At 36.3% G+C, this 12230-nt stretch overlaps 1 protein-coding gene across 2 annotated transcripts in view; it reads left to right on the top strand.

Annotated features, from left to right (window-relative positions):
* Positions 1 to 12230, top strand: part of ano5b (anoctamin 5b) — a 117843-nt gene that overhangs the window by 57949 nt on the left and 47664 nt on the right. For both annotated transcript variants that reach the window (XM_062030939.1, XM_062030946.1), the window contains one exon: positions 4095 to 4159. In XM_062030939.1, coding sequence (XP_061886923.1) covers positions 4095 to 4159 — 65 coding nt within the window. The remainder of the gene's footprint in view (positions 1 to 4094; positions 4160 to 12230) is intronic.

The raw sequence follows: 12230 nt of genomic DNA, 5'->3' as shown, positions 1-12230 counted from the left end.
CTTAATAATTTTGACAAAATAATATAATGGAAAATGACACAGTATGTTACTGCATACGTCAGCAGCTAAATTAGGAGCCTTTGTTTGTTGACTTACTACTAAAAGACAAGTTGTCTTGTATGTTCACTTTTATTTAAGGACAAACTTGTAATAAGAAACATATGTTTTTTTTGTTAAAATAAAGCCAATAATGCAATTTTTTGTGGTCCCCTTTATTTAGAAAAGTACCGAAAAGTATTGAAATAATTTTGGTACCGGTACCAAAATATTGGTATATTGGTATGGGGACACAACTACTATGTACCACATCACGCTTTTAAGTTTGCAGCCTGTATCACAATTTTTTTTAAAGTATATTATGTGTATTTTTGGCAGGAATTAGGCTTTTCTAAGCATAAAAATGGCTAAATGATATACAAATATCAATACTACAGTATGGCTACTAAACCAAACCAATCAGAGTGCACTGTTCAGTATCGTGGCCACTAATTGGCTGAGCCTCAGGCAGCATTACTTTATTGGATTCAACCAGAATAAAGGGAACTACGTGCATGTCAAAAACCTTGGTTAGAAGGTCATAACCAGGTAGTCATAGGCTAGCTATAAAAATACTACATTTGGCAGAGGGGTTGGTGCGTCTGCCTCACAATATGAAGGTCCTGGGTTTGATCCTGCGCTCGGGATCTTTCTGTGTGGAGTTTGCATGTTCTTCCCGTGACTGCGTGGGTTCCCTCCGGGTACTCCGGCTTCATCCCACTTCCAAAGACATGCACCTGGGGATAGGTTGATTGGCAACACTAACTTGGCCCTAGTGTGTGAATGTGAGTGTGAATGTTGTCTGTCTATCTGTGTTGGCCCTGCGATGAGGTAGCGACTTGTCCAGGGTGTATCCCGCCTTCCGCCCGATTGTAGCTGAGATAGCAAGGCAGTAAAACGGCTGATCAAACAAATCAGAAGTCATTGTCATGGACCCACTAGCTGTGTAAGATAGCTCTCCAATCACCAATCAGCTAAATAGACTCAATAAGTTCACTGTGATATTTTGGTGAATTTACGAAACTGAAACAATATAAAAATAATGCCATTGGAAGTTAATAATACTAACCAAGACACTCGTAAACGTGTTAACATATTAGTTAATGCTAAAAATGTTAGCTTCATTACATTACAATAGCACGTACAAATATGCATGAAAACACTACTACAGACATCACAGTTGGGACGGTTAAGTAAGTAAACATTGTTTTAATTATACTGTAAAACTTACACATGTTGTTTGGAGTAATAAATGAATAATCCATACGAGTGAAAACGCTATGGTCGGCTAGATGACTGAACCGCAATTGTACTTCCGGTTCATAGCTCAGTCTTAACAGAAAGGCAATGCAGTAAGTGAAGATGGCGTTATAGAACACACAGTAACACACATTCAGTGTGTTTGCTTGGTTTTTTTGTGTGTTTTTTTTATTAGATTAAAGATTAAAGTACCAATGATTGTCACACACACACTAGATGTGGTGAAATTTGTCCTCTGCATTTGACCCATCCCCTTGGGGAGCAGTGGGCAGCAGCGGCGCCGCGCCCGGGAATCATTTTGGTGATTTAACCCCCAACTCCAACCCTTGATCCTGAGTGCCAAGCAGGGAGGGAAACGGGTCCCATTTTTATAGTCTTTGGTATGACTCGGCTGGGATTTGAACTCCAACCTACCGATCTCAGGGCGGACACTCTAACCACTATACTTTACATACTGGCCGGCCTTCAGTGAAGAAACATCCATAAATTAGCTGCACCGTTTTATAAGCCACAGTATACAAAGCATAGAAAAAAAGTAGCGGCTAACAGTCCGGAATTTACGGTGGTCAACTCGATTTACTTTGTTTGAACTATGGTACATTTTTAACACAAGTTCACCATTTAAAAGCTCATACATAGGTCATGCATGCAAAGTTATAAAACACTTCAAAGTGCACTTGCTTGCTTGTTTTGTGACCCAGCCACATTTTTGTCAAAATCTCTTCTCCAGTCATAGTCGTGGCTACTGTCAGGAATTCTAGGCCCAATAAAAAAAAACATTCCAGGCAAAAGCCTTTGGAATTAGACCTCTACCATCATACACGGCGCCCGTGCTCAAAATGAATGTTACATTTCCGTCTTGTTCTTGTGAACCCAATATTGCCTTGTGAGAAGAGTGTATGGTCACACCCTTAATAAAGGATACATAGTTCGAAATAAACTGAAACTGAACTGAACTTGATTGATTGATTGATTGAGACTTTTATTAGTAGGTTGCACAGTGAAGTACATATTCTGTACAATTGACCACTAAATGGTACCACCCGAATAAGTTTTTCAACTTGTTTAAGTCGGGGTCCACTTAAATTGATTCATGATACAGATATATACTATCATATATACTATCATCATAATACAGTCATCACACAAGATAATCACATTGAATTATTTACGTTATTTACAATCGGGGGGGGGGGGGGGGGGTAGGATATGGACAGCAAGTAGTGGATATAGAGAGAGAGAGAGAGAGAGATCAGAAGGCATAAGAAAAAGTATCTGCATTTGATTGTTTACATTTGATTATTAGCATTTGATTATTAGCAATATGGGGAGGGTGTTAGTTAAGGGTTGTAGCTGCCTGGAGGTGAACTTTTATTGTGGTTTGGAAGGAGGATAGAGATGCCCTTTCTTTTATACCTGTTGGGAGCGCATTCCACATTGATGTGACATAGAAAGAGAATGAGTTAAGACCTTTGTTAGTTCGTAATCTGGGTTTAACGTGGTTAGTGGAGCTCCCCCTGGTGTTGTGGTTATGGCGGTCATTTACGTTAAGGAAGTAGTTTGACATGTACTTCGGTATCAGGGAAGTGTAGTGGATTTTATAGACTAGGCTCAGTGCAAGTTGTTTAACCCTGTCCTCCACCTTGAGCCAGCCCACTTTGGAGAAGTGGGTAGGAGTGAGGTGGGATCTGGGGTGGAGGTCTAGAAGTAACCTGACTAGCTTGTTCTGAGATGTTTGGAGTTTAGATTTGAGGGTTTTGGAGGTGCTAGGGTACCAGGAGGTGCATGCGTAATCGAAAAAGGGTTGAACGAGAGTTCCCGCCAGAATCCTCATGGTGCTTTTGTTGACCAGAGAGGAGATTCTGTAGAGAAATCTCATTCGTTGTTTAACCTTTCTGATTACCTTGGTTGCCATTTTATCACAGGAAAGGTTAGCCTCTAGAATGGAACCTAGGTAGGTGACCTCATCTTTCCTGGTGATAACAATGTCACCCACTTTTATAGTGAAGTCATTGACTTTCTTAAGGTTGATGTGGGACTCAAACAGGATGGATTCCGTTTTACCCAAGTGTATGGATAGCTTGTTGTCAGCGAGCCAGGTGCAAGTTCTACAAAGCTCAGCACTGAGGATTTTCTCCACCTGTGACTTGTCCTTGTCGGATACCAGCAAGGCAGAGTCATCCGCAAACAAAAACAATTCACAGTCGCATGCCGATGACATGTCGTTTATGTATATTAGGAACAGTAAAGGTCTCAATATACTGAACTTAACGGGAATTCAGTTGCCACAGTCAGACCCGGAACAAATTTAACAGCAATAAATGAGGATTTAACTGGATTGATCATTTGGATGTTGGATTAGCACTGTAAAATGTGATTTGGTTTGAAGCTTTGACCTTGTTTTCCAAAATGTGCATTTGTTTTGGATTTTGTCAATGTGTTTTCCTTTTTCTTTTTCTATACATTTTGATTATTCTTTTCAGGCACTGTTTTTTGTATATAGTGTGTGCATAAAAATTGTATGATAGAGCAAAAAAACTGCATTTTTCTAAATAGACATGCCTGGATTTACAGACGTGTGTCAATCATGAAGTAAATCATGAAGTATGAAGCCACTGAAACAAGCTGATTTCAAACATGATGTGTAATCAGATGACTTTTATAATAAGTGACATAACACTGATTAAATTAATCAAGTGCAATGTTGTTTAGTTTTGTTGAACACTGTACATTATTTTTTTTTTTTTTAGACTAACACAAAGTTCTCTCTTGCTTTTCTCAAACTGTTTCACCTACAGATGAAAACGGAGGAAATGGTGTTAATTCACTCTCAGAGAGAGAAACGCTGCCAGGGCATACTGAGGTACGTAAGATTGAGAAATGTATTTATTGTTTCTACATGTCAAGTTATTATTTAGTAATTTTTTTTAGTTTAGCCTGCCTGAACTTAAAAACTGTGAGAAGATTGTCGAGGACGCCTTTTATCAACTCCACTCCAAAATATTTTCAAAATAATCAAATTGAAATACAGTGTGACCTCCTAAATAACAGAACCCTTTCATATTTTATCAAAGCCTACCAAGGTCCAGCAAATTTGCTGACCATAAATTTCAGTCTGTGTGTGATCACTCAGTTATGTTGGTTGTTTTGCATAAAAGTAATGTTTTTTTTCTTCCCACTGAGTCCTGAACAGCATCATGTTCTTTTCTGTCCTAGCACTCACCCTTCAACCTAGGAATGGGTACCTTCTCACATTTGAACAGATATGGTACAGATTCCTAGAACACTTTTACTCAACGGTACCAATTTTTGGTACTCTTGTGTGTGATTATAGAAGTTATTGTTTCTAACAAAAAATTTCCTTTTTTTAATATTGCATTTATATTTAGCTGATTATGATTACTGGGATAGTTGGTATATCTATTTTTCTTATTAAATTTCTGAGTCTCATTTGCACTTTGCAGTTGCAATTCCCAAGATGTTAGATAGATGTTTGTAACGTGCATCTTACTTGTAGTTGCCTATACCAAGTTTGGAGTTGTTGAAATGACCACGTAAAATCACTAATGCTAATCAATAGCATGTACAGAATATAGCAAATTGATTTAGCATCAATCTAGTGAATTTCGGAGAAGTTGAGCCTTACTTTATGTTTGGGCGTTTTCTATCAGGCATACTTGCTTTGTTGGCATTGAAAATTGCATCATTACATAGAGGCAGTCCGACTGAGTCCGTTCTAAGTGATGCTTGAGTAATTGTTTCCTCGCCAAGTGTTTGAGCCGGGGTTTATTCTGCAACAGAACCTGACGTCACACGCAACAAAATATGGCACCTTTTGATTTTATAAATACGTGGTTGTACCCATGCAATACTTTACCCAGAATAGGTGTCCCTAAGAGCTTGAGAAATAAGATTTTGCACAGTGCCATACTCTCTGAACTTCCAAATCTCGTCCCAAAGTTTGTTTTTTATGGATTATGATGCCCAAAATGTTCACTACAAGGTAGTGTTAAAGTTAAAAGTTAAAGTACCAATGATTGTCACAAACACTAGGTTTAACAACAAATCTTAGGCTACATTAAAAACATATGTTTCTTATTGCAAGTTTGTCCTTAAATAAAATAGTGAACATACTAGACAACTTGTCTTTTATTAGTAAGTTAACAAACAAAGGCTCCTAATTTAGCTGCTGACGTATGCAGTAACATATTGTGTCATTCTTCATTCTATTAATTCTGTTAATATCTGCTTACTTTCTCTTTTAACATGTTCTATCTACACTTCTGTTAAGATGTAATAATCACTTATTCTTCTGTTGTTTGATACTTTAGATTAGTTTTGGATGATACCACAAAATTGGGTATCAATCCGATACCAAGTAGTTACAGGATCATACATTGGTCATATTCAAGTTCATAAACATAATATACATTTTTTAAAAACGAAAGAAGATGTTGTGATGCCAAAAAATATTGACGTAATCATAGTAGTATCGACTAGATACGCTATTGTGGTTGGTATCATTACAGTGGATGTTAGGTGTAGATCCACCAAGGACCGGTACTTTTCAGAGGCGGTATAGTACCGAATATGATTCATTAGTATGGCGGTACTATACTAATACCGGTATAATGTACAACTCTGCTACAGTGTATGATGTGTTGGAGAAATTGGCTTCCACGCAAAAAGGTCCAGGCAAAATGTGTTTTCCTTGGTTGACCAAGACATGCTGGGGAAGACTATTGTTCCGATATTTTCTACACAAAGTCGACCTACCTTAAAAAAAAGAAGAAGAAAAATGCATTTTTTCAAAAATTTGCGGGTTATGTTTTTTTAGTTACCCTGTGTTACTCAGAGTAAACATTGTTCAATGCTTAGTAAATAATCCGTATTTCTATCTTTCACTAAATATTAGAACCAACAATAGTCTTTACATACCAGTGGTCTTCTGTCGTTACAACCATTTCCACTAAATGCACAATTATACTGCTGCACAGCTGCCTTTTTCATGTCATGCATCTCACGTTAGTAGCAAGGTTATCAGACACATTAGTATCAACATATTAGCATCAGAGTGTTGAAAGACGTGCATCAGTATGAGCTTGGATGACTATTATTATGTAGTCATGTGGTCTTTATATTAAACAGCATAGGGTTTTACAGTATACCGGTATTAGTATAGTACCGCGATACTAATGAATCGTATTCGGTACTATACCACCTCTGAAAAGTACCGGTCTGATATTGCTATGATTACGTCGATATTTTTTGGCACCACAACATCTTCTTTCGTCTTTTTAAAATTAATATTATGTTTATAAACTCAGGAAATATGTCCCTGGACACATGAGGACTTTGAATATGACCAATGTATGATCCTGTAACAACTTGGTATCGGATTGATACCCAAATTTGTGGTATCATTTAAAAATGTATGTAAAGTATCAAACAACAGAATAATAAGTGATTATTACATTTAACAGAAGTGTTGATAGAACATGTTAAAAGAGAAAGTAAGCAGATATTAACAGTAGACAAGTAGATTAATAATTCATTTTCTACCACTTGTCCTTAATAATTTTGACAAAATAAAAAGAATGGAAAATGACACAAAATGTAACTGCATATGTCAGCAGCCAAATTAGGAAACTTTGTTTGCTTACTACTAATAAAAGACAAGTTGTCTTATATGTTCACTATTTCTATTTAAGGACAGACTTGCAATAAGAAACATATGTTTAATGTACCATAAGATTTTTGGTTAAAATAAAGCCAATAATGCAAATTTTTGTGGTCCCCTTTATTTAGAAAAGTACAGAAAAGTACAGAAAAGTACTGAAAAGTATCGAAATAATTTTGGTACCGGTACCAAAATATTGGTATCGGGACAACACTAAAACAGCATATTTATAATATGCCAATTTTCTCTCAACACAAGAAACATCTTATTTGCTTGGCAAACTAATTAGTTAGTTTAGGTCAGGGGTCACCAACCTTTTTGAAACCAAGGGCTACTTCTTGGGTACTGATTAATGCGAAGGGCTACCAGTTAGATACACACTTAAATAAATTGCCGGAAGTAGCCAATTTGCTCAATTTACCTTTAACTCTGTTATTATTAATAATTAATGATATTTATCTTTGTGGAAACACTGATCATCTTAATGATTTCTCACAATAAATATATATAGAAATAGATAAATATCAATATGCAACACTTTATTTTTATATTTTCTCTAAGTGCACATTTTTCAAATTGAACATTTTCAAATGATCACTTCTAAGACAGTCTTGTGAAATCACAATATCCCATTTTAACTAGCTAGCCACTAACATTTTTTAACAAATCATGAATTACTTTGCACCATGTTTGTACAAATAATAACTCATGTAAAATACAAAAGTAAACTCTCAAATTTTTAAATCATGTCACACTTTGAACTGGACACCAAATCTGTTATCTGTTTCTTTGTCAGTTAGTGGGAAGCCTGGCATTGCATGCTGTTACTAGTGTGTTGTACTCTGGTGTGTAACTTGACACTGCAACTCTGAGTGAGTCTTGCAGATGTGCATCAGTGAGGCGTGTTCTGTGTTTGTTGTTGATGAAGTTCATGTCAGAAAAGGCTGATTCACAAAGATAAGATTTTTCCTCATTGTTTGCGGAACCTTCTTAATCTTTTGGACATATTTTCACAGCAATCTGGCCTTAAGCTTAATTATGATAAATGTAAAATGTTAAGGATCGGAAATCTAAAGGGAACGTCCTTTCGAATGGAATGCAAAGTGCCTGTTTTGTGGACAGATGGACCAGTTAACATACTTGGTGTTGTTGTCCCAGAAAATCTGGAAGATCTAGGCTCAGTAAATTATGATAATCGACTAAGAAAGCTGGACAAAATTATGCAATTATGGAAAGGGAAATCCCTAACCTTGTATGGTAAAATGTGTATTGCCAACTCGTTAATTATTCCTCAATTTATTTATTTGTTTTTGTCATTACCAGCTCCATCACAAAACTTTTTTAAGATTTATGAGCAGAGGGTCTTCGATTTTGTCTGGAACGGCAAACCAGAAAAGATTAAAAGAAATGTTTTGTACAAAGAGTATGAATATGGGGGCCTGAAACTTCTCAACCTTGAAGCTATGTGTCTGTCTTTAAAAGCATCAATTGTTCCAAAGATGTATTTAAACATTGAGTGGTACACAAATGTCCTGTTGGACAAAAAACATGTACTGTATCAAAAGAAATTGTATCCTTTTTTACAAGTGATCCCCTCCCAGAGAGTCTGCTGGGAAACATGGCGGGGTTCATAAAGGAAACAATCCACTCATAGTGGTGTTTTCAATTTTATGTGCCAGAAAAAAGAGACGATATTTTGCAGCAGTTAATATGGATGAACTCTAATATTGTAATAGATGGAAAGCCTTTCTTTTGGAAAAATATGTTTGAAAGAGGAATCATTTTTGTCAATGATATTATCAATGAGAATGGTAAAATTATGAAGTATGATGAATTTAGAGCTATGTATGGTGATGCTTGCTCAAGCTTTTCATTTTATCAACTAACTGGAGTAATTGGGAAAAGATGGAAACAAATAATTAATTATGGAACTACTAAATTATTAGTTTGTAAACCTCTAATAAGATATTCTAGTTGGCAAAAAGGAACTAAAATAAATAGAAAAATATATAATTTTTATTTAATAAAGAAATCTTTAAAGGCTGCCTCATACAACACAAATGGAAAATGGGAGGACTTTTTTGACTGCCCGTTGCCATGGGATGCCATATTCAAACTAATCTATAAAACCACTATCGATGTGCAAAATCGTTATTTTCAAATTAAAATTATTTATAACTTCTTACCCACAGGGAAAATGTTAAAATTATGGAATATGACAGAGTCAGATGATTGCCGATTTTGTTGTCAGGAGCCTGAATCCACCCTGCATTTGTTTTGGTATTGTCATATTGTGTCTTTGTTTTGGGTGGAAGTTGAAAAAATGTGTTTAAGGATTGGTTTGTTTATGAAGCTTAATGTGGTTTCTGTTATTTTAGGAGAGTTCATTGACAATCATGATTTAGTCAATTTAATTATAGTACTCGGTAAAATGTTTATTTTTAAGGCCAAAAACAGATATTCACTTAGTATTACTTTCTTTAAAACATGTATTCAGTATTTTCTAATTTTAGAAAGTTACATGGTTGAAAACGATAATGATGCCAAAAAACATTAAAAAAAAAGATGAGAAGTCCTCAAAGGCTTATTTTGAAAGTATAATTATGTTTATAGATTATATGATATCTGTTGTTGTGTTCCCTAATTTGAGTGACCTGGACATAATCTGGACTGTACATAAATGCTTATTTTGAAAATGTAATTGTGTTTATAAATTATATGCAATCTGTTGTGTTCCCTAATTTTTTTCTGTGTACATGAATGAAGGTGTGTGTTGCTGAGTCCGACTTGGACATTATCTGGACTGGGCCTGGTTTAAAAAACCCTTTAAACAAATCTAATTTCATTGACAACCTGGTCTGTTGAAGATAAGGCCCTTTTTTAAAAAAATAAAATAAAATAAGATAAATAAATAAAAAACATTTTCTTGGATAAAAAAGAAAGTAAAACAATATAAAAATAATTACATAAAAAATAGTAATTAATGAAAATGTTAGTGGACCAGCAGCCTATACAATCATGTGTGCTTCAGGGACTGTGTCCCTTGCAGATGTGTTGTCTATGTTGTGGGAACCAGAATATTGGTAGCAGAAAGAAATAACCCCTTTTGTGTGAGTGGGTGTGGATGAGTGTGCATGGGGGAGGTTGTTTGGGTTGATGCACTGATTGAAAGTGTATCTTGTGTTTTTTCTATGTAGATTTAATTTAAAAAAAATAAAAAATACAAATTTAAAAATTTTTTTTTTATTTTATTTTTATGTTTTAGAACAGGCCCGCGGGCGACTCATCTGGTCCTTACGGGCGACCTGGTGCCCGCGGGCACCGCGTTGGTGACCCCTGGTTTAGGTTATTGACACAGAAAAAGCAGAACGACTAATACTCAATCATCATTGCTTTTGTGAGTTTTCTGTTTGTCTTTTGTTGTTGTTTATTTTTTTGTTTTTTCAGACACGCACAGATGATGCATGCATTAACATAAAAACGGTATAAAAGAGTCATTAAGTCAAACTGCCCTTTGAATTTTTCATGTAATTTATGACAGAAATGTTATTGTATATAGCATTTCATTTGTGCTGTGATATTCAGGAAACAATATACTGCCACTCTGAGGGCATGTTTTCTTTTCAGCAGACTGTTAATGTGCTTGTGTGACTTATGCTCGGCTGGCCTTTTACTGACTCGCCGCTCTCATTGCTGAATCACAAGACCTCTGTGACACAAAGAGCTCTTGTCATTTATCTAAAAAGAGGATACTGACACAGATTATGCTCTGTCAGCTGAAATTACACATTTTCTCTGAAAATGCATTATTTTTAAATTTCAGCACACGAATGGAGCACATTGAATCTGTGCTCATGTGTTAACATAGTTTGATGCTGTTATACACACTATTCCACTTGCAGCTTCATTTCTGTCCCACTTGTAGAATACGTGTTGCTTTGGTTAACAAGACGGATGAAACTTTTTGCACTACTGATTTAAAATTGCTCCGAGTGCTCTCCTCCTAAAGTATTATACCGTATTTATTGGACTATTGAACGCACAGGTATATAAGCTGCACCCACTAAATTTTAGATTTTTTTTGTTTCCCATGTATTAGCCTTACCGCAGAAATATATGTTGTGAGGTGAGCTATTTACACAGAAATATTTCCTAAATGTTTATTCACATACCTTAATTGTTTCCAAACGGTGTCTGTAACACAACAGTAAAACGGCTAATCAAACAAAACAGACGTCATCGTTGGGGAACCACTAGCTGTGGAATCTCGCTCTCCAAACAGCTAAACAGACTCACTAACTCCATGGAGACGTCTTGTTGAATTTACTGAGGGATTTGTGAAACTGAAACAATACAAAAAGAATGCCCTTGTAAGGTAATGATACTAACACAGACACTTGTAAACGTGTTAGCATACTAGCTAATGCTAGCGACGCTAGCTTTATTACATTACGATAGCATGTACAAATATGCATGAAAACACTCCTACAGACATCACACATGGGACGTTTTAGTAAGTAAGAATTGTTTAGTAATAGTGTAAAACTTGGAGTGATGAATAAAGAACCCATACGAGTAGAACCATATGAACGATTAGAAGACAAAACGACACTTGTACTTCCGGTTGAAAGCTTTAAAGGCCTTCTGAAACCCACTACTACCGACCACGCAGTCTGATAGTTTATATATCAATGATGAAATCTTAACATTGCAACACATGCCAATACGGCCGGGTTAACTTATAAAGTGCAATTTTAAATTTCCCGCTAAACTTCCGGTTGGAAACGTCTTTGTATGATGATGTATGCGCGTGACGTCACGACGGCAACGGAAGTATTCATACCCAATGTGTCAGCATACAAACTGCTCTGTTTTCATTGAACAATTCCACAGTATTCTGGACATCTGTGTTGGTGAATCTTTTGCAATTTGTTTAATGGACAATGGAGACTGCAAAGAAGAAAGTTGTAGGTGCGATCGGTGTATTAGCGGCTGGCTGTAGCAACACCAAAACCAGGAGGTTGTGTTGTGTTTGAGCTGGATAGCAGACGCACTACCGTGAGTACAGCTTTGGCTTCCAAACATTTGATCGCTTGCCCGTACGTGCGTGTCGCTATGTGCATGTCACGTACGTAACTTTGGGGAAATATATGTTTCTTGCCGACTCTGATGGCGGCCGGGGTGTCGTCGAAAGCTACAACAACGGCCGCCGCCGCCGCTCCATAGTTAGCTTCAATTGTTAAGCTTCGCCAAG

Source organism: Entelurus aequoreus, linkage group LG02 (genome assembly GCF_033978785.1).
Source record: "Entelurus aequoreus isolate RoL-2023_Sb linkage group LG02, RoL_Eaeq_v1.1, whole genome shotgun sequence".
Classification (NCBI taxonomy): Eukaryota; Metazoa; Chordata; class Actinopteri; order Syngnathiformes; family Syngnathidae; genus Entelurus; species Entelurus aequoreus.
This window is presented reverse-complemented; position numbering and strand designations above follow the sequence as displayed.